The sequence below is a fragment of the Giraffa tippelskirchi genome, chromosome X (genome assembly GCF_054371585.1).
Source record: "Giraffa tippelskirchi isolate mGirTip1 chromosome X, T2T-mGirTip1v1.2.pri, whole genome shotgun sequence".
Classification (NCBI taxonomy): Eukaryota; Metazoa; Chordata; class Mammalia; order Artiodactyla; family Giraffidae; genus Giraffa; species Giraffa tippelskirchi.
Genome location: NC_137289.1, coordinates 99332815 through 99355505, shown reverse-complemented (window position 1 = coordinate 99355505; position 22691 = coordinate 99332815). Strand labels below are relative to the sequence as shown.

Here is a 22691-nt window from a genome sequence, read left to right as displayed (position 1 = left end):
ACAAAGAGGACCATAGGAAAAATCAACAAAGCTAAAAGCTGGTTCTTCGAGAAGATAAATAAAATAGAGAAACCATTAGCCAGACTCATCAAGAAAAAAAGGGAGAAGAATCAAATCAACAAAATTAGAAATGAAAATGGAGAAATCACAACAGACAACACAGAAATGCAAAGGATCATATGGGACTACTATCAGCAAATATATGCCAATAAAATGGAAAACTTGGAAGAAATGGACAAATTCTTAGAAAAGTATAACTTTCCAAAACTGAACCAGGAAGAAATAGAAAATTATAACAGACCCATAACAAGCACGGAAATCGAAACTGTAATCAGAAACCTTTCAACAAACAAAAGTCCAGGACCAGATGGCTTCACAGCTGAATTCTACCAAAAATTTAGAGAAGACATAACACCTATCCTACTCAGACTCTTCCAGAAAATTGCAGAGGAAGGTAAACTGCCAAACTCATTCTATGAGGCCACCATGACCCTAATACCAAAACCAGACAAAGATTCCACAAAAGATGCACTGGTATGGTGAATGCATACAGCTCTTTCACAATGCTTCATGCAGCCACCACAAAGAGACCTCAGACCATGATACCCTGCATCCTACACATGCCAAAGTTCACAGCCCAAGAATTAGTAAACCCCTCAAGGTTTCAGCACCCTCAATCCCTGGCTCACAGACTTATCTCCAGGTCAGAGATGGCACACTCAGGGTGCAGAGTCACCAAAGGGTCAGATACCTCCCAGGCTTTGTCAAAGACACACTGTGATGTCACAACCAAGGGTATGGACACCTAGGGTATGCACATCACCTGAAATCCCTATGTGGATCATTCCTAGTTGTGGACTTGAAGCTCTTCTACGGAACTGGACATAAGGAGTCCAGCCTCATGCCTAGACTTCCCACCCTTCAAATGGTGCCAAGATGGCAGTAAAGGCACATTCACTCCCCTGCCCCACTGAGGCCAGTGTAAACTGGAGAAACAACTTTGCAGGGCTCTGTGGCAGCACCCATCAGAATTTACATTCCATCCTGCCCTCACCCTCAGCAGCATATTTGCCTTCATGGATGAGGGACATGTCTTAATCCTATTCTGTGATACCTCCTTGGCATTTAGAACAGTGTCAGGCACATGAACATAGTAGGTACTCCAGAGATGTTTGTTTAGCCAAGGAAGTCTTTGATCCAGCAGTCTCACTGCTATGAATGTGCCTTAAGGAAATATTCCCACATGCTCAGAGATGTGTGTACAATGACAGCCAATTTCTAGGGAAAACTCTAGTGCCCATTGATAGTCAGTGACCATTTGTTTAAATTTTCATAAATTTCTTTCAACTGGTTTTGTCATTTTCAATGTACAAATCTTATACCTCCTTGGTTAAACTAACCCCTAAGTATATTGTTATTTTTTACTCTATTGGAACTGGAATTTTCTTACTTAATAGGAGTATTCACCACTATTATAGAAATACAGTTGAGTTTTGTATACTGAAGCTGGTGATGATTTCGCCAGTGTGTACACAGCTTTTTACATGTCAAACATACCAGAATAAAGTGGTTTAAGAAAACAGAGATGAAACCAAAATAAAGGTATTCCCAAATTAAAAAAAAAAAAAAACTCAGGGAATTTGTTGGTAGAACTGGCTTACAAGAAAACCTAAAGGAAGTTCTTCAGGATGCAATAAGTGAATTTAGATGTTAATCAGAATCCATGTGAAAAAGCAAAGAGCACAGGTAATGGTAATTATATGAACAAAAGTACTATATGAATACATATTTCACTCCTTTCTTGCTGTATTTAAAAAGCAACTGTCTAAAACAGTATCACACAAATTATTGTTGTGAAAGTGGTAGTTGCTCAGTTGTGTCTGACTCTTGGCGACCCCATTACTGTAGCCGCCAGGCTCCTCAGTCCATGGGATTCTCCAGGCAAGAATACCGGAATGGTTAGCCATTCCCTTCACCAGGGGCACTTCGAGGGATTGAACGTGGGTCTCCTGCATTGCAGACAGAGTCTTTACTGTCTGAGCCACCAGAGAAGCCCAATTATTGTTGGGCCAATAACGCATGGAATGTAATATATTTGCTGTAACAGCACAAAGGAGATGGTTGGGAGCAAAGCTATATTATGTAAGGAAATAAGTCTGGATGGTGTCGAATCCATACAAACGTATGCAAAGAATCAGAAATCATGACAAATAAGGTGAATATAACAGAAGCTATAAATAGATATCTGATATCCTGCCTTATATCATCTTTTCATCACATAACATTTTATATAATAATGATCAGAGTGTATTAATGGGATTACTCTTTGTAGAATTACTATATATGTGACAATATGACGAAAAGAGCAAAACCAGAATAGAGCGATATAGGGGTAATGTTTCTGTATCTCATTAGAATTAGTGTAAATTTCAAGCTGATTGTGAGAAAGTAAGATGTTTATGGTGGCATACAGCTAAGGAAATAACTTTAAAGTAGTGGAAAAATCAGTAAAGAGTTTAAAATGCTGCATTAGAAAATATCCATTGAATGCAAAAGAAAGCAGTAAAATGAGGACCATAGAACAAAACGACATGAGACAGAAATATGTATTGGCAGATGTAAGTCTGTATCAACACTAAATGTGAATAGATAAAAGAATCCAACCAGAAGGCAGACATTGAGAGACCAGTTTAAAAAAAAAAAATCCAACTGTGTGTTGACTAAAGAGGACACAGTTTAGATTCCAAGATACATAAATTACAATGTATGTGTGTGTGTTCAGTCGCTCAGTCATGTTCAACTCTCTGGGGCCCCATGGACTTTAACCCACCAGGGCCCCTGTTCATGGAATTTTCCAGGCAAGAATACTGGAGCGGCTTGTTATTTCCTACTCTAGGGGATCTTCCAGAGCGAGGGATCGAACCTGAGTCTCCTGCATTGGCAGATGGGTTCTTTACCACTAGTGCCACCTGGGAAGCCTTATATGACCCAGCTATTCTGGTGCTGAGTCACTTCAGTCGTGTCCGACTCTGTGCGAACTCATAGACGGCAGCCCACCAGGCTCCCCCGTCCCTGGGATTCTCCAGGCAAGAACACTGGAGTGGGTTTCCATTTCCTTCTCCAATGCATGAAAGTGAAAAGTGAAAGTGAAGTCGCTCAGTTGTGTCTGACTCTGCGCGACACCATGGACTGCAGTCTACCGGGTTCATCCATCCATGAGATTTTCCAGGCAAGAGTACTGGACTGGGTTGCCATTGCCTTCTCCAATTCTACTCCTAGACAATTTTACCCAAGAGAAATGAAAACATGCTCACTCAAACACCTGTACTCAAATATCCCACACATGTATTCCTAATAGCCAAAGCCAGGAACAATCCAACTATTCAACAAAAGGAATACACATGAGAGAAAAACCAAAGAAAATACCGAAAACAAAGGAACACTACACGGTAATAAAAAAAAAAAAAAAAGGAACTACTAATGCATGTAACAGGAAGGATGCATCTCAACTGTGCAAATGAGAGAAACCAGACACAGAAGCCTACATATTATATGATATCATGTCAATGGATTTCTGGAAAAGGCACAACTGTTGGCACAGAAATGTATCTATGGTTGCCAGGGTATTGGAGTGGAGGAAGGAGTCTGTCTGGTGGCAAACACCCCAAGGGAGCATTTTTGAATGATGGGCCGTTTTCTACATTTTTATTGTGGTAACATTTACACCACGGCATACATTTGTCAAAACTCTACAAAATATAATGCTTTAAAGTGTTGGCTTTTATTGTATACAAATTATACCTCAATACTTTTTTTAAAAGGAGAAAGAACATTTAAGTATTTAAATATTGGTGATTGTATCCATCTAGACCATGAGCTCAAAAACATAAAAATCTTCTTTTGGAATTCTTCCCAGACCTGGCCAACTTCTAGGATTCCCCATGGCAGTTTCGTACTCTTATGACAGGACACACAAACGTGTTCTTAACCACATTTACAATTCCCTCTCCTTGACCTCAAGTCCAAATTCTTGCTGAGTTCTGTCCATTTTACTTCGTAAACGTCTAATGTGTCTCCTTTTACCCACATACACATCTGCTCTAGTCCAAAGCCTCCCTCCATTTAATTGTCAACCCCCTTCTAACGGGTCTCTCACATCCACTCAGGGTGTCTGTCTCTCTCTTCCCGCCTTCTCCCTCCCTCTCTTACAGTTGCAAAACTGTCTATGACTTTCTAGATAAAGGCTACTCTCCTATACAAGGACTTGAAGGCATGGTCTAGCCTCTGCCCACTTTGTTGCAACATCGAAGGGAGAGCTTCCTTTTCTTTTCTCTCTTATCAGGCTTCCTTCACACCATCCAATTTCCTAAGCTTCTCCACTTAGATTGTCCCCAATTTCTGAAGCCTCCTGGTTAGCAAACTCCTTCAACCTAGGCTTCAATAGTACATGAACCAAGAACTTCCAGCTATAAAACTTAGGTTTGGAGAAGGCAGAACAACGAAAGATCAAATTGCCAACATCCATTAGATCATGGGGAAAGCAAGGGAATTCCAGAAAAACATCTAATTCTTTGTCATTGACTACACTAAGACCTCTGACTGCGTGGATCACAACCAACTACAGAAAATTCTTAAACAGAGGGCAGTACCAGACTACTCGACCTGTCTCCTGAGAAACCTGTATGTGGGTCAAGAAGCAACCGTTAGAAGCAGAGTTGGAACAAATGACTGCTTTATAATTGGGTAAGGAGTATGAAAAAACTGTATATTGCCATGCTGCTTATTTAACTTATACGCAGAGTACATCATGTGAAATGCCAGACTCACAAGCTGGAATCAAGATTGCTGGCAGAAATATCAACAAAATCAGATACACAGATGATACCAGGCTAATGGCAGAAAACGAGGAACAACTAAAGAACCTTTTGAAAAGGGTGAAAGAGGAGAGTGAAAAAATTGGCCTAAAACTCACCTATCAAAAACTAAGATCATGGCATCTGGTCCTATCACTTCATGGCAAATAGAAGGGGGTTAAGTGGAAGCAGTCCATCCTAAAGGAGATCAGTCCTGGGTGTTCATTGGAAGGGCTGATGCTGAAGCTGAAACTCCAATACTTTGGCCACCTGATGCGAAGAGCTGACTCATTTGACAAGACCCTGATGCTGGGAGGAGAAGGGGACGACAGAGGATGAGATGGTTGGATGGTATCACCGACTCAATGGACATGGGTTTGGGTGGACTCCTGTAATTGGTGATGGACAGGGAGGCCTGGTGTGCTGCGGTTCATGGAGTTGCAAAGACTTTGACACGACTGAGCGACTGAACTGAACTGAAGTGGATGCAGTGACAGATTTCATTTTCTTGGGGTCCAAAATCACTGCAGATGGTGATTGCAGCCATGAAATTAAAAGACACTTGCTCCTTGGAAGGAAAGTTATGGCAAACCTAGGTTCCACGCATTCTGAGGCACTTCAGTAACGTCCGATTCTTTATGACCCCATGGACTGAGGCCCACCAGGATCCTCTGTCCAGGGGATTCTCCAGACGAGAATACTGGCGTGGGTTGCCATGTTCTCCTGCAGGGGATCTTCCTGATCCGGGGATTGAACCTGTATCTCCTAAGTGTGCTGCATTACACACAGATTTTGTACGACTGAGCCCCTGGGGAAGCCCATGACAAACCTAGACAACATACAACATATTAAAAAGCAGAGCCATCACTTTGCTGACAAAGGTCTGTAGAGTCAAAACTACGCTTTTTCCAGTAGTGATGTACAGATGTGTGAGTTGGATCATTAAGAAGGCTGAGTGCCAAAGAACTGATGCTTTTGAATTGTGGTGTTGACGTGAGCCTAGAGAATCCCTGGGACAGCAAGGAGAACAAACCCGCCAATCCTAAAGGAAATGAACTCTGAATATTCACTGGGAGGACTGATGCTGAAGCTGTAACACTTTGGCCACCTGATGCGAATAGCAGACTCATTGGAAAAGATCCTGATGCAAAAAGATCGAAGGCAGGAGGAGAAGGGGGCGATAGCAGGTGAGATGATTAGACAGCATCACCAATAGACATTAATTTGATCAAACTCAGGGAGATAGTTTAGGACAGAGGAGCCTGGCGTGCTGCAGGCCATGGGGTCGTAATACTCAGACACGACTGAGCGACTGAACAACCACCACCACCACCACCACCACCTTACCTTTGAGCATCCCTAAGGTGCCACTGCCCCAGTCTCACCAGGGCTAAGAAGCTTTCTGTGTCTGTCAGTGGTAAAGGCTGAGACTTATGTCTTCACACACTCAGCACCCCCTGCGTAGGGCTGGTGGTGGGTCCTTAGAATGCTCATCACTCCCTCCCAGAGCTCAGATCAGGGAGCCTCTCACAACAGTAATGGAGCCCCCTACCCTGGTACAGAACTGGGAGTTGGAGCTGTTTACCCCTCTCAATGTGTTTTCGCCCTTTACATTCATTTGCACATTTCTTCTTGAGTCACCGATTCCAACTCTGCTAATCCGCAAAGAGCTACTGTAACAAGCTGCAGCTGCATTTCTATCTCGGTGGGTGCATGCATCCCCTGCACTATTTCCTTTCTCTCCCTTCAGACTCTGGAGACTCCCAGACATCACCCTCAAAAGGGGCAGTGATGCAGGGGAGGTTGTGACTCTCATCCACAGCCTGGGTCAAAGCACGACTGTGTTATATATAACCTCGTTCACTCTTACAGTGAACCTTATCTTCTAGCTTTCCTCCTGCTTCTTGGCCACCCCACTCACTGTTTTTTTCCCCCTTAGGTCCATTCCCTGTGTTTCTCCCTTGCACTTCTTTTCTGTTTGTGTGTCTGTCTGGTCCACCAGTGTGATATTCCCGTCCCCAACCTCACATCACTGGTCTTTTTTCAAGCATTGCAGATACACCCTGAAACATGCTAGTAATCAATGTGTGTGTACTCAATGAAGGAATATTTTTAATGACTGACAGGAAAAGCATCTCCTCCATGTAGGAGTCAGTATATAGGTGTTATATTTGTAGCACCATACATAAAGCCTTGTGTCTTGTTCCAGACACTGTAGGGGTGTGGCTCTGTCTTGGTGCCCTGGTGACCTTGCACGTCCCCCCTTAGGCTATGTAGGCAAGGCTAAACTGCAGGCTGACTTGAATCTTGGCAGAGAACCTCCTGATTGCTCTTGGAGCAAGAGGAGATAAGCAGCCTGGCAGAGACCTGTTATGAGGCAATTTCTCACCTGCCTCCTTATCCAGCTGGAGGCTGACACAAAGTTGTTACTCATCCACCTCTGGTTTCAGTTGAACACAGGATGGTCTCCCTAGCCCCAGCTGAGAGTACAGCTGTGGACGATAGAGCTGCTCATTGCCATAAGGCACAACTGTGGGCTCCTTCCTGGCAGAGACCCACCACCTCTAGTGCCTGTTACTGAGGCCTTCCAATTCAGCGTCAAACTGTGGGACTAGGGACGAGGCAACTGACACCAGGGTCATATTGCTTCTGCACTGTCTGTAAATTAGAATCTGAATCCATTCGGGTTCATTGTCTCCTTACTGGCCAAGCCCGTAGAAGGTGACAAGCCAAACTAACAACTGCAGTGGGACACTGTGTGGCCCTGTAGCTCCTGCAGTGTTACTTAGGGACTGGCTGCCTGACTACATGACAGAGTCTGGTGTTGAGTTGTATGATGTTGCATGACCAGAATATTGGCCTATTTTCTTTGTCATCACACACAGCAAGGAGCACAGTTTTCACTACATACTATGACTTAGGGTAGCTTTGTCAGTCCTCATTAACCAACCAACCTTAGAATGGATACCATGTCTGATAGCAGCTAGACTGCTATTCAATCAATATATTTAAACAACATATGTTTCTGAAGTCCAATTCATTTTAACAGTTAGCCTTATACTCTACTTGGAATTCAAAATCCATTATCACTTGTGAGGGAATTTTAATTGTAAAGGTAAATGAAATTAAAAATTTTGAAAGTTTAAATGAGAAAATGGAGTAGAATAAGCCAAATCTATTTGCAATGTTATGCCTACTTCACGTTATTTTATTTTTCGTAACAAATATTTAGTGTAAAATTGTAATTTCCATTTTAGAAATGGGGAAACAGATCCAAAGGATATAAATACCTTTCTCACCTTCACACAGTATGTGTCAGAGCCAGTACTGATACTCTTAGTTGTGTCACATGCTGTGCTTAGTTGCACAGTCGTGTCCGACTCTTTGCAACCCATGGACTGTAGCCCGTCAGGCACCTCTATCCATGGGGATTGTTCAGGCAAGAACACTGGAGTGGGTTGCCATGGCCTCCTCCAGGGGATCTTCCCAACCCAGGGACTGAACAAGGTCTCCAGCACTGCAGGTGGATTCTTTCCCATCTGAGCCACCAGGCAAGCCCAGTTATGTCATGGCATAGCCAATAATGAGACAGTCAAGTCATTTTGTCTCAGGAAGTTCCCCTCGTTCCTTTCCCTTTTCTTCTAGCTAGGCTCTAACCTTGTGAGGCAGCTCCATGACCTAGGGGCTTTTTCACATACGTTTTGGGAAGATAGAATACTCTAACTTAAGTCTCGTGGTAGATTTGAACCTCCCATTTTCAGTCCTTTTGGACCTGGATTTTCATAAATCTGTAAGGGCACAACAGCTGCTATGTATAATCCCCTATTATTCCGTAAGCAGAGTGAATTCTGAATAGGTCCTTTGTTGCAGAAATATATGTTTTTGTTGCATGAGGATGCAGATGGGGGCTCAGAGATGTAAGTGTTTTGTTATTATGTAATACTAAGGATATAAGGGAGGACTCAGACAGCTGGAGGATTTCCCTGTAGCTCAAACGGTTAAGAATCTGCAGGAGACCAGGGTTCGATCCCTGGGCTGGGAAGATCCTCTGGACAAGGGAATGGCAATCCACTCTAGTATTCTTGCCTGGAGAATTCCATGGACAGAGAAGTCTGGCAGGCTATAGTTCGTGGGGTAGCAAAGAGTTGGACACGACTGAGTGATTAACATACACACACACACAGACAGGTGGGGGCCTTCTGAGATCTGGTGAGTATCAAGCAAATGGAGGATGTCATGGAGAAGAAAAGACGTTTGTGGCTGCTCTCTCCCTGCACCCCAAAAAACTTGGAAGGCAACTCAGAAATGTGTGAAAGATATGTTGTGGCATTTGCCATGGAACTTGACAGAAGTTATTTTCCTGTCTCCCTACAACCTTTAACAATGGCTTTGGCATTCCATTTCTCTATAGGACAATACAAATATATTAAGTTTTAAAAAATATTTCTCTGTCAGTGATTTCACCAGGGACACCTTATGAGATTTGGGTGACACATTTTGTAAACCCATTTATTCGAGAAGACCAAAGGCTTTTATGAATTTTTTATGTGTGGGTATATATATGTATGTATATGTATCAACAGGTAAATTACACCCAAAGAATATGTTATGAGCAAATTTTTTTAATCCTAGAAGTGCAAGGGTGGTTGAAATGTATATGGTTACCAATTCAATTCACCACATTAATGGAAAAATGGAGGGAAACAATTCTATGATAATCACAATTGAGACATTATAAGTGTTTGATGAAAATTAATCTATATTCAAGACAGCAAACTAGGAATAGAATGGAACTTACTCTGATAAAGTATATCTACAAAAAAGCAATGTAAACAGGTCGAAATTGAGAAGATTTTTCATTTCCTATCGGGAAAAATGCCGATTATCACCTGCTTTAGTCAAGACTCTTCTGCCTAGGTTTGTTCAATGCTGCAAAATGAGAAAGGTTTAAGGTTTAAGCCAGTAGAAACTGTTGATATTCAAATATTATAGTATATTTTGAAAAGCAAAAATAATCTAGATCTAAATTTGTGGAAGTAATATGCATACTTAGAGGAACTGTTGAACAGAAAATCTATATGCAAACATTCTATCTCTACATACATCCTCAACTAGACCATAAAAATCACAAACCATGAATTTTCAATACCATTAAATACTCAGGGATAAATTTAACAAAAAATGTGCAAGGAGAAAATGAAACTTTATTGACAGAACTTTAACAGTCAAATATACAACATAAGAACAGCACAGATGGTTTCAGTCTATCTTCTTTCAAGCAAATCGTTGCCTTCACCTATAATATATACATTTAAAAAGTTACTTAGCAGAAATTTCAATGATAGGAGAGGTGTACAAAGTTCATCGCAGTCGTAGTTTTATAAAGTGGACTAAAACAAGAACACTATGGGCGACCCTTTGGCTTACCTTCAGTTAATCCTCTCTAGAGGTTTTATAGGCTTTTCAAGCCTATTACCAGTATTTTTAAAAACACACTACTCTTCCTAGTTATACAAGAAAATAAGGACACTGAGTTCAGAACAAATGAAATCAACTGAACCTATCAGAAGGTAGTTTTCAGTAGAGGGCAAAACTGTGTACACATTCAGTAAAATATCTAACAACAAAAAACACCCTAAGAGAAACAAAATACACAAAAACTAAAACAAAAAAATCCCCCAAAAGTATCATTGAACTGTGTTGGTTTGAAATAATATTCCGAATATAGGATAGCTCAACAGTTGTTATCTCTGTTACTACTTAAGTGAAGTAAATAAAAAGGCCAGTAGTACATTTGTTTCTTCTCTACTGTGGAAAAGTGTAGAAATTTTCGTTTGTTTTAATTTATCCCTGATGTGGTTGTTTTAAGTCAGTTAAACATTTATCCCCCTTTTTACTTGTGGCCCTCTTGTAATTCTAAATGTTTCTTGTCACCTTGGAAAGCATTCCAGTTGGTATAATAAATTATATGGGGACACTAATTTTCAGTCACTACTACCACTGGAGACATCAAAATGTGAAGCAGAAATAGGACTGTTTCTCACAGCCACACCAAAAGAAGAAAGAGAAAAAGGATAGAAGAAAAGAAACGGGAGAGCTAGAGGGAGTATGAGTGAGAGAGACAAGCAAGTAGGAAGAGAGAAAGAAAATCTGGAAAAGGAGATTTTTTGGTTTGTTTCTAAATGATAATGGCTTTTAAGAGAACTCTGACCACTTTCAAAAGTTCATCCATGGTATCTGTGATCTTTAGTTATTTAGTTACTCTGTGCTACGTTAAATAATATTTCTTTTTCTACCCTATTAGACATTCCACCAATATTCTGAAACTATCTGAGTTCCAGATTATACTCTGTTTTAATTCTGTAATATACTCTCAGTGTCTTGTTCATATTTCTTATTAGGTATACTTGGGCTTTGTCCATTTTCTTCACAATCATGTAAACTGAGAGGAATGGACTGGCAATTTGGGGATGGCAGATACAAACTACTACATTCAGAATGGATAAACAAGGTCCTACTATACAGCACAGGGAACTATGTCCAATCTCCTGTGATAAATCACAACGGAAAAGAATATTAAAAAAATGTGTGTGTGTGTATATATATATTAAAAAATTATGTAAATTACCACATTGTCTTTATTTTGTTTGTTGAGTTTATTTTCCTCTTCCTAACGATTCATACCTGTCTTCTTTTAAGTATCTTTTTACTTTTCTCTTAGGTTTACTCTGTTGCTCTTTTTCTTACCTGTTTGTTGGAGGTAGGATTTTATGTTTACATACTTTGTAATTTATGTATTTTTCTTTTTAAATACCACACATATTTAGGGCTAAGATGTTTCTATGAGAACATTTTAATCATGTTCTGTAGTTACTTGAAAGTAGTCTGAAAGTTGTATTTTTGTCTACATGCTCTAATGGAATGGAACAAAAAGGTAAAGTGAAAATATTTAGAAGGCTAATACACAGTAAATTCTTCCCTAACCATGAAGTTCTTCCTGTAAAATTAGAACCATGCACTTAATTGTCAGCAATTTGGAAAACACCTAAGTGAAAGATACTAAGTTGATTACGTGGGAAGAACTAGAGTTACAGACTTTGACCTTCAAAACTTTTTAAACTCATGTATCAAAGAGGAAAAATAACATATTTGATATAGATAGAGAGGATTACATCATGAGGCACAGATTTTTACTAGTTCTTTAAGAGTGAGAGTTGCGTGTATGGCAAAAACCATCAGAGTATTGTAAAGTAATGATCCTGCAATTAAAATGAGAAAAAAAACGCCCCCCAAAACAGACCCAACATGGGGGCAGGTAGAGTGCTTAGTGTATGTATCTTACTCACACCTGCCTTGAATATAACTGATTAAATGCACTCTAACAACTTGATCAGCCACAGAAACAGGAAACTAGACTACCATTTGCCATTTTATTATTCAGTCATATCATGCTTCACTGGGGAAAGGATTTAAAATGCAACTAATTTTCTTAAGAGCTAGAGAATTCAGAATTTGAGAGAATTTAACAAACATCAAGCAGAATATTGGCTCATTTTCTTTTTAAAAAATTAATTTTTTAATTTTAATTGGAGGCTAATTACTTTACAATAGTGTGGTGTTTTTTGCAATACACTGATATGAATCAGCCACGGGTGTACACGTGTCCCCCATCAGAATATGAAATCTCAATTCCCTCGTTAAAATTTGACTCTAGATGATATTTTATGATAAATCAATCAAGAAAAACAGAGTATTCTTGTATGCATTCCATCGAAGAGAATCAGAGAATGCAAAAATCAGCATGGAAAAATTGGCATTTTAGTGTATCTGTTCTGAATTCACAACTTATATGAATAAAGTTGAGTTTAGAAGTTAAGGGAGTTCACTGAATCACACACATTATGTTAAAGCTGGTACTAGAACCTAGTGAGCACATTTCATGTAAACTGATATTTATTACAAATGCATTCCGTATCTGTTACAAGCAGAAATTAGAGAAGAACCTGAAAATTATTAGCTGTTGCTTAAAGTACTTATACTCAAGGGAAGAAAACGGTTTCCTATTTTCAGTTCAATATGGCTTTGATCCTGTCTGTTTCTTTATTGGAAAGTCTGTAAGTCAGGCATTCAGGTATCTGGGGTCTGCAATATCTTTCAAACAATATGTGAATTCTACTATTAAAATAATAGTAATGTTCCCTCTATATTATTAAAGATATAATATTCTGAAAAACAGAAAGCACATAAATTACTTTCCAAATGGATGACATACCTGCTTCTGGCATTTCAAAAGGCTCTATATTTGATGCAATCTCCTCCAAGATATCAGGAAAATCTTCACCTTGACCCTCAGTCTTTGCCACAGCCAATTCCGGGAGGTCAATTTCCAAGTCAGAATCATTAAAAAAATGTATCAATTCAGGTGTAAAGCCTACAATATAAACAAGGGAATGATGATATTCATTTCCTCAGTGTTATGAATTAAAATCCTTAGGTTAGTATGGTAAAAATGTGATGAGTAAGAAACTCAGGAGCAGTATTCCAGGAATGTTTTGCTGGAGAAAAAGGAAAGCAGAATTTTCCGAAAGTCATTACCATTTTCCTTTTCCAGGGTTGTCCTCAGACAACTTAGATGCTCCCCCGACTTCTTTGTCTTGAAAACAAGGAAAATTTCACCAACCACACGAACCTGCAAACTATACTCTCCTCAGTTTTTTAGGAACTGTCTGAAGTCCTTTTCTAATGTTTCCTTTCCTCCACTCACTGGGTATGTCTTAAGGCAGGATGCACTGATACACTTTACCTTGACAGGCATGCTGCAGCTCCTCTTCATCACGATCCACTGGATGCTCTTCATTTACTTCCTCCTTTGCAGGTGTGATATCATGAATTTCAGCTGGTGGTTCCCCTTGTTGAGGTTGCTCAACACTTGGCTGCTGGTCCTAGTAGAGTGGGCATGCAAATAAAAACTTTTTGTTGTTAATACATCTAATAGCATAAATATACATAAGACACAGATGTATCTGATCATAAGTTAACCTAACAACATTTTCCCAAAACAATTCTATGTACTTACTTTTAATAAAGTTTCTCTTCCCACAGAGAAAAGTCAACTCCCATAAGAGTTACTCAGAAAGACTTTGGAAGCTATTTAACTCTATGTTGGGATGGAAGTATGCAATCTGTTGTTAATAAGCAGGAGGAGGGAGTCACTGGGCACATTTCCAGGGAATTTAACAGTATACTCACCCAGGCAACACCAGACTGTAATATATCTGGATCAATGTTCCTTCCTAAGACACACTGTCACCCTTTATCAGCATGAAAGACCTTTATCACTGCATCTGTACTACTTAACATCATTTTCTCAAAAATAAACTTCTGCTAATAGAAAACACCAAATGGTAAGGTACTCACAACCACAGGTGCATCCAGCTGGGAGGACTCTTGATCTATAGGTCCCAGTGTTGATGCCACTTGCCCACTCATAGTTCTCCCTGAAAGTAGAATGTTGTGATTTAGAAAATGTATTTATGACTAGAGCTATATTTGATCACTTTTATGGCCATATGTTGACTTATTACTTTTTTTAAAAATGTGAAAATACTTTCAAAAGAAAACGATGGTTAAGTATGAGTGTACATGCATTCCAATCACACCAAATACAGTTACTGGAAAAGCCATTTTTGTCTGCTAAGCTGGCAGAGAAATTACCTTAAGGTACACAGGAAGGCTCAATTTTTGTGAGGAAGTTTGATTTCACAACAGAATTCTCCATTATGAAGATATTTAGTGAAATACTGCTAAGAGTTAAAAATTCAGGACTATTCCTTTTGTCACACTCCTATTCACCAGACATATCTCCCCCAACTCCCTTGGAATTCAGCTGGAACAAGAAGGCTCAGTCTTTACAGCCTGACTATGGCGATTTTCTCAGTGTCTGGGGCTGAAGTGAGTCTGCGTGCAGAGCAACCGGTCCACGTCTCCCTTGACACCTTATCACAAAACCGGGGAGACAGTCACAACCCTCCCCCCCCCGCGGTCTGGTTTCTAGGCCTTTCCTTAATCGCCCACCCCGCCCCCTGCCCAGGTCCCACTGCCGGCCCCAGATTCTGTGCTCTGTCGTCAGTTCCAGGGCCCCAGTGAACCAGATATTTCAAATAGCACTCCCAAGTCTCCCCCCACCATCACCCGACCCCTGCCCTCTTCTGCCCACCGAGCTTCCTCTCCAGCCACCAGGGCAAGAACTATGGCGTCACGACACCTCTGAAGAGCAAGATGACGACCTCGAGGGCCTTCCTCCTCAAAGGCCCGAAAACGCACTGCCCGACCCGCCCGAAACTCGCTGGCTCCCCCTCACGCACTCGCACACTTCAACTCCAGACAGGACAGATCTGTGGACCTACCTGGTGACTCGCAAGCAGTGAGAAGGAACCGGGAGAGAGTAAACACAACCTCCTCAGGCCCAACGCTCCCCACAGAATGCGCGCTACTTATGCGCACCAAGGCGCATGCGCAGTAGCGGGTGTACGTGCACACACTGCGCATGCTCCCTGAGTTCGGCGTGTGCCGAGCACGTTGAGCTTTTCTCGCTACTGAGGTAGAGTCCTGGAACCGCAGGGTCTCTGGAGGATGAGAAAGGGGATTGAAGAGTATATTTTTTTCCTTCCAGTGCAGTCGTATGCATCCACAAACTGTGGTGATAGGTAGTCCCAGGTTACCCTTAGTGGAGAATGTGTCTCAGGAAGACATTTATGACAGGAATAGACATTACTGGTTTGAATACCTATTTTTATACATGCTTTGATGAACCATTTCCTTCTCTGCTTCTGGGTTTTCCATCATGCTTGCAATGGCTTTACTCACTTCCATAGAATAGACACAGAAATATGTACCTCCGTTTCCATCTGTTGCTTGGAGCATTGCACATTTATATCTCTGAACTGGTAACTGATTTCTCAGAATATACCTCTGGTTCCTGTACAATATTGTTCTTTTAGCATCGGACTTTACTTTCACCACCAGACACATCCACAGCTGGGGGCTGTTTCCACTTTAGCTTAGCCTTTTCATTCCTTTTGTAGCTATTTCTTCACTCTTCTCCGGTAGCATATTCTTCTTATTCTCAAGAATTTCGGTACTTCCTAGGAGTTTTAATTTTAGCCAATTTTACCCAAGAGAAAGGAAAACATATTCACACAAGGACCATTACTAAAATATCCTACTCATTTACTCCTAATAGCCAAAACTAGAAACAGCCAAACTATTCAACAACTGGTATGTAGATGAAAGAAAAAAGAGTATACTCATGCATAAGAATACTACACAGTCATTTCAAAAGGAACTACTAATGCATGTAACAGCAAGGAGGCATCTCAGCTGTGCCACTGAGAGATGTCAGACACAGAAAGCTATGTGTTATATGATTTCATGTCAATGGATTTCTGGAAAACGCACAACTATAGGCACAGAAATATATCTGTGGTTGCCAGGGTATAGGAATGGAGGAAGGAATCTGAATGCAAATAGCCGGAGGGAGCATTTGCTTTTTTTTTTTAAATAAATTTATTTATTTTAGTTGGGGGCTAATTACTTTACAATATTGTAGTGGCTTTTGCCATACATTGACATGAATCAGCTATGGGTTTACATGTGTTCCCCATCCTGAACCCCCCTCCCACCTCCCTCCCCATCCCATCCCTCTGGGTCATCCCATTGCCCCAGCCCTGAGCATTTGTCTCATGCATCGAACCTGGAATGATGTTCTGTTTCACATATGATAATATACATGTTTCAATGCTATTCTCTCAGAACGTCCCACCCTCACCTTCTCCCTCAGAGTCCATAAGACTGTTCTATGCATCTGTGTCTCTTATTCTGTCTCGCAATAGGGTTATGGTTACCGTCTTTCAAATTCCATATATATGCATTAGTATACTGTATTGGTGTTTTTCTTTCTGGCTTACTTCACTCTGAATAATATGCTCCAGTTTCATCCATCTCAATAGAAATGATTCAAATGTATTCTTTCTAATGGCTGAGTAATATTCCATTGGGTATATGTACCAATGCTTCCTTATTCATTCGTCTGCTGATGGACATCTAGGTTGCTTCCATGTCCTGGCTATTGTAAACAGTGCTGTGATGAACACTGGGCTACACGTGTCTCTTTCAATTCTGGTTTCCTTGGTGTGTATGCCCAGCAGAGGGATTGCTGTGTCGAATGGCAGTTTTATTCCCAGTTTTTTAAGGAATCTCCACACTGTTCTCCATAGTGGCTGTACTAGTTTGCATTATCACCCGAGGGAGCATTTTCAAACCAATGGGACGTTTTCTACCTTTTTGTTGTGGTAGCATTTACGCAATGGTATGCATATGTCAAAACTCGACAAACAGTAATGCTTTAAAGCATTGACTTCTATTGTATATAAATTATATCTCAATACTTCTCACTTTTTTTAACAGGGAAAAGGAACTTTTAAGTATGTAACTACTGGTTATTGTATCCATCTGGACCATGAGCTCATAAACATAAAAATCTTATTTGGAATTCTTTCCAGACCTGGCCAACAACCAGGATTTCCCATGACACCTTTGTACCCTTATGACAGGACACAGAAACTTGGTCTTAACCATGTTTACAATTCCCTCTCCTTCACTTCAAGTCCATATTCTTGCTTAGTTCTCTCCCTTTTACTTCAAAAATGTCTAATGCATTTACTTTTTCCAAAGTCCACCGCATCTGCTCTAGTCCAAAGCCTCCCTCCATTTAATTGTCAACCCCCTTGGGTTTGTGTCATACCCCTTGGGTTTGTGCATCAGGGAAAGCAGAAAACCCAGTCACATGCTCTCAGTGAAGACAGAGCCTGGCAGTAGGGAAAATAAGACCATGCCTCTGCTCCAGTAGTGCCTAGACAAGTTGTCCATGTCAATCAGAACTGAGGAATTCTTGTAAAAAGTGCAGATTCCATGATCTACATTCAGTGGATCTCACTCAGTGCGGCTACAACAGTGCCCTAGAATCTGTGAGCTTTCGCTATACTTGGGAAACTTTCAGGGACTTTATTAAACCCCTCTGGTAGTGAAACTGTCAGCAAAATAAGGGAAGTAGAGATAGGAACAGATATTAGAGAAAATATATAGATAATCATCAAAACCCAAAGCTGGCTCTTTCAAAAGGTCAATACGAATTCATAAACTTCCACCCAGAAGAATAAAACAAAAGCAAGATAACTATAGACAAAACTTACCAATATCAGGAAAGAAACAGGTTACAGATCCCACAGAAATTAAAACGATTCTATGAATAAGTTTAGATTCATAGAATAACTACATCTGGCAAATTAGGTGAAGTGGAACAAACTATCAAAGTTCAGTGAAAAAGCAACAGATAATCTATTCTAAAACCAAGCTTGTAGTTGAAAAATTCACAGAAAAGAAATCTCCAGCCCCAGGTGGTATCCCAGGCACAAAAGAGAAGGGGAGGGAAAGAAAGGGTAGGGACAGGGAGAAAGTAAAAAAAAATACATATATATATATAACTCCAATCATTTAATCGAGGTGATTTGGGCGAAATCCAAGCAATGTGATGAGACCATTCATTTATTTTTCTCATTGTCCTCCAGCTTCCCCTTCCTGCCTCTCTCCTTTGCCCCAGTTTCCTTTCTCCTTCTTAAGTCCTGCCCTCCATCAAGGGCAGGCAATGTTATGAGGCATGATTCCCACTTTATAACTGATTGCGGTGCTCAGCTGACATTCATCATGGATGCTATCATCCCTGCAGCTGGTACCCTCAAGCTCTCTGTCTCTCATGACGGACAAGAAGGTTTCACCCCTAATTTCAGGTATAGGTAGGAGAGAAGGTGTAGGGCACGTGTTGGAGTCTTGACTCCTTCATCTGTGAAATGCAGATGACCACAAACTGGGGGAGAAACAGAAATAGCAGCACCAGGCCCCTTTCAATGAGAGCTACGTGCCAAACCCAGTGCATCACAGGACTCCTTGACATTCAGGAGCACGCCAAGTAGATTTCCATGCGAGGACTGTTGCATTTGTTGTTCCTTCTGCCTGGAATGCTCTTCCCTTAGGTAACCCCACGACCTGCTCCCTCACTTCTTCCAGATTTCTGATTATTTGCCATCATTCAGGGAGACTTTCCCTCATTATCTTGAATAAAATCATAATATCTTACCTACATACACCTTTTCCCCTGATCTAGCAATATCTTGCTTGATAGTGCCTGCCACCCTTGATTTATTTACTGACCACCAAGTCTATGAAATGAGAGACTTGGTTAGTTTTGCCCTGTCCCAAACTCCTCCAATAGTGCTCAGGTCTATGGCAGGTGCTCAGAAAACATTTGCTGAAGGACAGTCTGGAGGCAGGCCCTTTACACACATTGCTAACATGCACAGGTACCCTCCAAGATGGGCACTGGCCCCATTGTATTAATTATGATACATACTGAGATTTTAGGAGACAGGTGATACACTCAACAACACACAGTCAGCATGTCAGGTTCCCGGCTTCAGAATCATATCTGCCAGCTTCCAAATCCTCACTTCCTGGACAGAGACCTCACAGCCAAGAACATAAAAAGTTTTATTTCTAACACAAAGACTCCCAACAGCTCACAGATAGCCAGAGACAACAAAAAGAGCTCACTGAGTCTCTGCACAGAGAGCACACAACTCGAGTCTCAGACGCTCAAACACAACAGTGACCATAAACATACACACTGGGACAGAGACCCTGCAAACAGTCCATAGTCTTCCAGACAGAAATAAATGAGAACTGCACAGATACTTCACATCAATGAGAGTGCCTCTGAAACCACGCGGACACTTACTGACCTAATACAATCCCTCCTAAACGGAAAGACAGAAGTTTTAATAACTCAAGAATATCATACAATCTTAAGACAAAGTTCCCAGACAAATGAAAGACTTGCAAACTGTGCATAGATCCCCAAGCAGCTGATGCTTTACACCTTTAGACTAACCCATCCTTAAAGCAGCACAGAGGCATCACAATTTGGAACCCAGAATCAAAAGCTCAGTGATCTCACATTCTGGGGTGCAGACCCCTACACAGAGATCTCACACACAGGGACTGAGAGGCAAGAAACCTCCAAAGATGCACATCCCGGTATACAGGCACACATCCAAGAGGCTTTGTATTATGGCTCACAAAATCCACTCACATCAAATGTCCCATCACTCACAATTCCGCCCAAAGGCTCAAGATCAAATGTAGCCAAACAGCACCTGTGTTGTCACACGTAGCAACACACAAACCCAAGCTGCCAGATACAGTTTACTCTCCAGGGAGAGACACCAAACTCAGAGACCTCTCCCTGGACATGAATTGCGTGCATTTGTGTGAACACCGTGCGCTGCCACAGGATCCAGACTGAGCGAGAGCTAAACAAGACTGAAACGCAGTCACCACGCACGGCCAGTGACTGCACCAAACCTCGCCACTAAGCAGAGCAGCTATTCGACCTCTTTGGGAAAAGCAATAAAACTCGGAGGAAAATTGCATGCTCTGCATCGTTGCGCACGCTAACGCAGGCGCACGCGTATACACGCGCCTCTCGCCCTCAGTTCCAGTTCTGTGCCCACAGTGCCCGCAATCACGCGGTGACCAGTCACTACCCAGAAAGCTTCTCTGACGCCATACCCAAACCGACAGCAGGTCTCTCGCTCCGTAGTCGTCCCACCAACGAAGGGGTGGAGTTGGAAAAGAGACGAAGAAAGTTTCCGCTGAATACCAGTGTCCACTCGGATTCGAAAGCAGCGGGAAGACGAAGAGGAGCGAATCGGGATATACTCAGAGGGGCCCTGAGCGCCGCGCCTGGGAACTGTGGTCCATGCCTGACGCGGTGTAAGGGGGTCCTCCCTGCTGTGGAACGCCCTCTCCCAATGGTACCTTCCAGAGTGGGGGGGTCTTACCGCTTCCCCTCAGTGGTACATCCCAGGACAGAACTGTTTCATCTCGCGCGCCCCTTGCTGGTGGGATTGGGGAACAGCAGATATAGATGCCTGGGGACCATTCCAGGATGATCCGCAAAGGGCGGAAGGGCAAGGTTAGGGTGAAAACCCCACAGATTGCTGCCATCTTGGACTCAGAAAGAAGTCTTCATAAACTGAAGATTACTTGTCTATAGTGACCACTGTCGTAACAAAGAGCATTGAAAGCATTTTATCTATGCTGTGCATCGTAGTTGTTTGAGCTTTCCCGTTTAATGCAGAAATATCCAGCCACAGTCCCCCAGTGGGCAGGATAAGTAAAGCTTCCGACTGGAATCTGAGGTCCTGGCGTGGGGAAGGCCTCTGTCGTTGACTGCGAGTAATATGTGAAAAAGACAACAGGACCTTCCATTCTGTTAGGAAAGGGGTCAATTTCGAGGGGACCCAAGGACACGACCTCGTAGGTGAGATAAAGATCACAGCTTTGTCATCATCTTATCATCCCTGAATATGTTCTCTAGCAGAATCCTCAGCCTGTCTAGCTATGCTTCTCTCAACAGGTTTAACTTTGTTTATTCATTCCGTTGTTCATGCATTCTCTCCAAAGTATGTGTCAAGCACAAATTTCTGTGTTTGCAAAGAGAAAATCGACCTTTTCCTCATGGAGCTTACATTCTATTGGGATCATGTGGTCCCCAAATACAAGTAATTTATCAGGTGTTTGTAACTGCCATGATTAACATTAAATTGGGATAGTGAAATAGAGAGAGGGGATGATATCTAGCAAGAGTGGTCAGGGAAGTTCTAAGATTGTGACATTTGAGCAACAGCCTAGAGGAGATACCTATCTGGGAGAAAAGTATCCTAGATCCTAGTGGAAAAACTGGGGAGTAAAATCCTGATGTCTCCATTTTACTCCTGGGGAGTAAAATCCTCTCTTTCTCTAGAGAATGACTCAGTTGCCCATGGCCTGGGCCTTAATCACGCTCCCTTCACACACATCAGGGGCCTCTGCTCATCAAGAAAAGGACATTCTCCATTCCTGGGGAGGCTCATGCTACACACAGGGTCCCTCACAACCTATACTGCCCAGACTGCCCTCTTGCTGATCTCCCTGCTAATGACTGCTCTAATGGGGGAAAGAGAGGCAGAGATCTCTGCATTTGTGGTGGAGCCTCATGCAAATTGGTGAATGTGAGATTTCCCCCCAGCTGCTTGGAGGCTCAACTCCAATTATGTCATAATTATTATGTCAACTTTACAATGTTGTAGTGTTTTTTGCCATACATTGACATGAATCAGCCATGGGTTTACATGTGTTCCCCATCCTGAACCCCCCTCCCACCTCCCTCCCCATCCCATCCCTCTGGGTCATCCCATTGCCCCAGCCCTGAGCATTTGTCTCATGCATTGAACCTGGAATGGTGTTGTGTTTCACATATGATAATATACATGTTTCAGTGCTATTCTCTCAGAACGTCCCACCCTCACCTTCTCCCTCAGAGTCCATAAGACCGTTCTATGCATCTGTGTCTCTTATTCTGTCTCGCATATAGGGTTGTCGTTACCATCTTTCAAATTCCATATATATGCATTGGTATACTGTATTGGTGTTTTTCTTTCTGGCTTACTTCACTCTGTATAATGGGCTCCAGTTTCATCCATCTCAATAGAACTGATTCAAATGTATTCTTTTTAATGGCTGAGTAATATTCCATTGTGTATACGTACCACAGTTTCCTTACCCATTCCTCTGCTGATGGACATCTAGGTTGCTTCCTTGTCCTGGCTATTGTAAACAGTGCTGCGATGAACATTGGGGTACACGCGTCTCTTTCAATTGTGGTTTCCTCAGTGTGTATGCCCA

At 41.7% G+C, this 22691-nt stretch overlaps 1 protein-coding gene across 1 annotated transcript; it reads right to left on the bottom strand.

Moving 5' to 3' along the window:
- Positions 1–10037: 10037 nt before the first annotated feature.
- On the bottom strand, positions 10038–20775 carry LOC145536328 (X antigen family member 5-like). Its single transcript, XM_081565434.1, has 6 exons — positions 20535–20775; positions 15260–15478; positions 14271–14350; positions 13657–13795; positions 13126–13284; positions 10038–10149 (listed from the first exon to the last, which is right to left on the bottom strand). The coding sequence occupies exons 2-6, from the start codon at positions 15399–15401 to the stop codon at positions 10118–10120; spliced, it is 552 nt and encodes a 183-aa protein (XP_081421560.1). The 5' UTR covers positions 15402–15478; positions 20535–20775; the 3' UTR covers positions 10038–10117.
- Positions 20776–22691: the final 1916 nt, after the last annotated feature.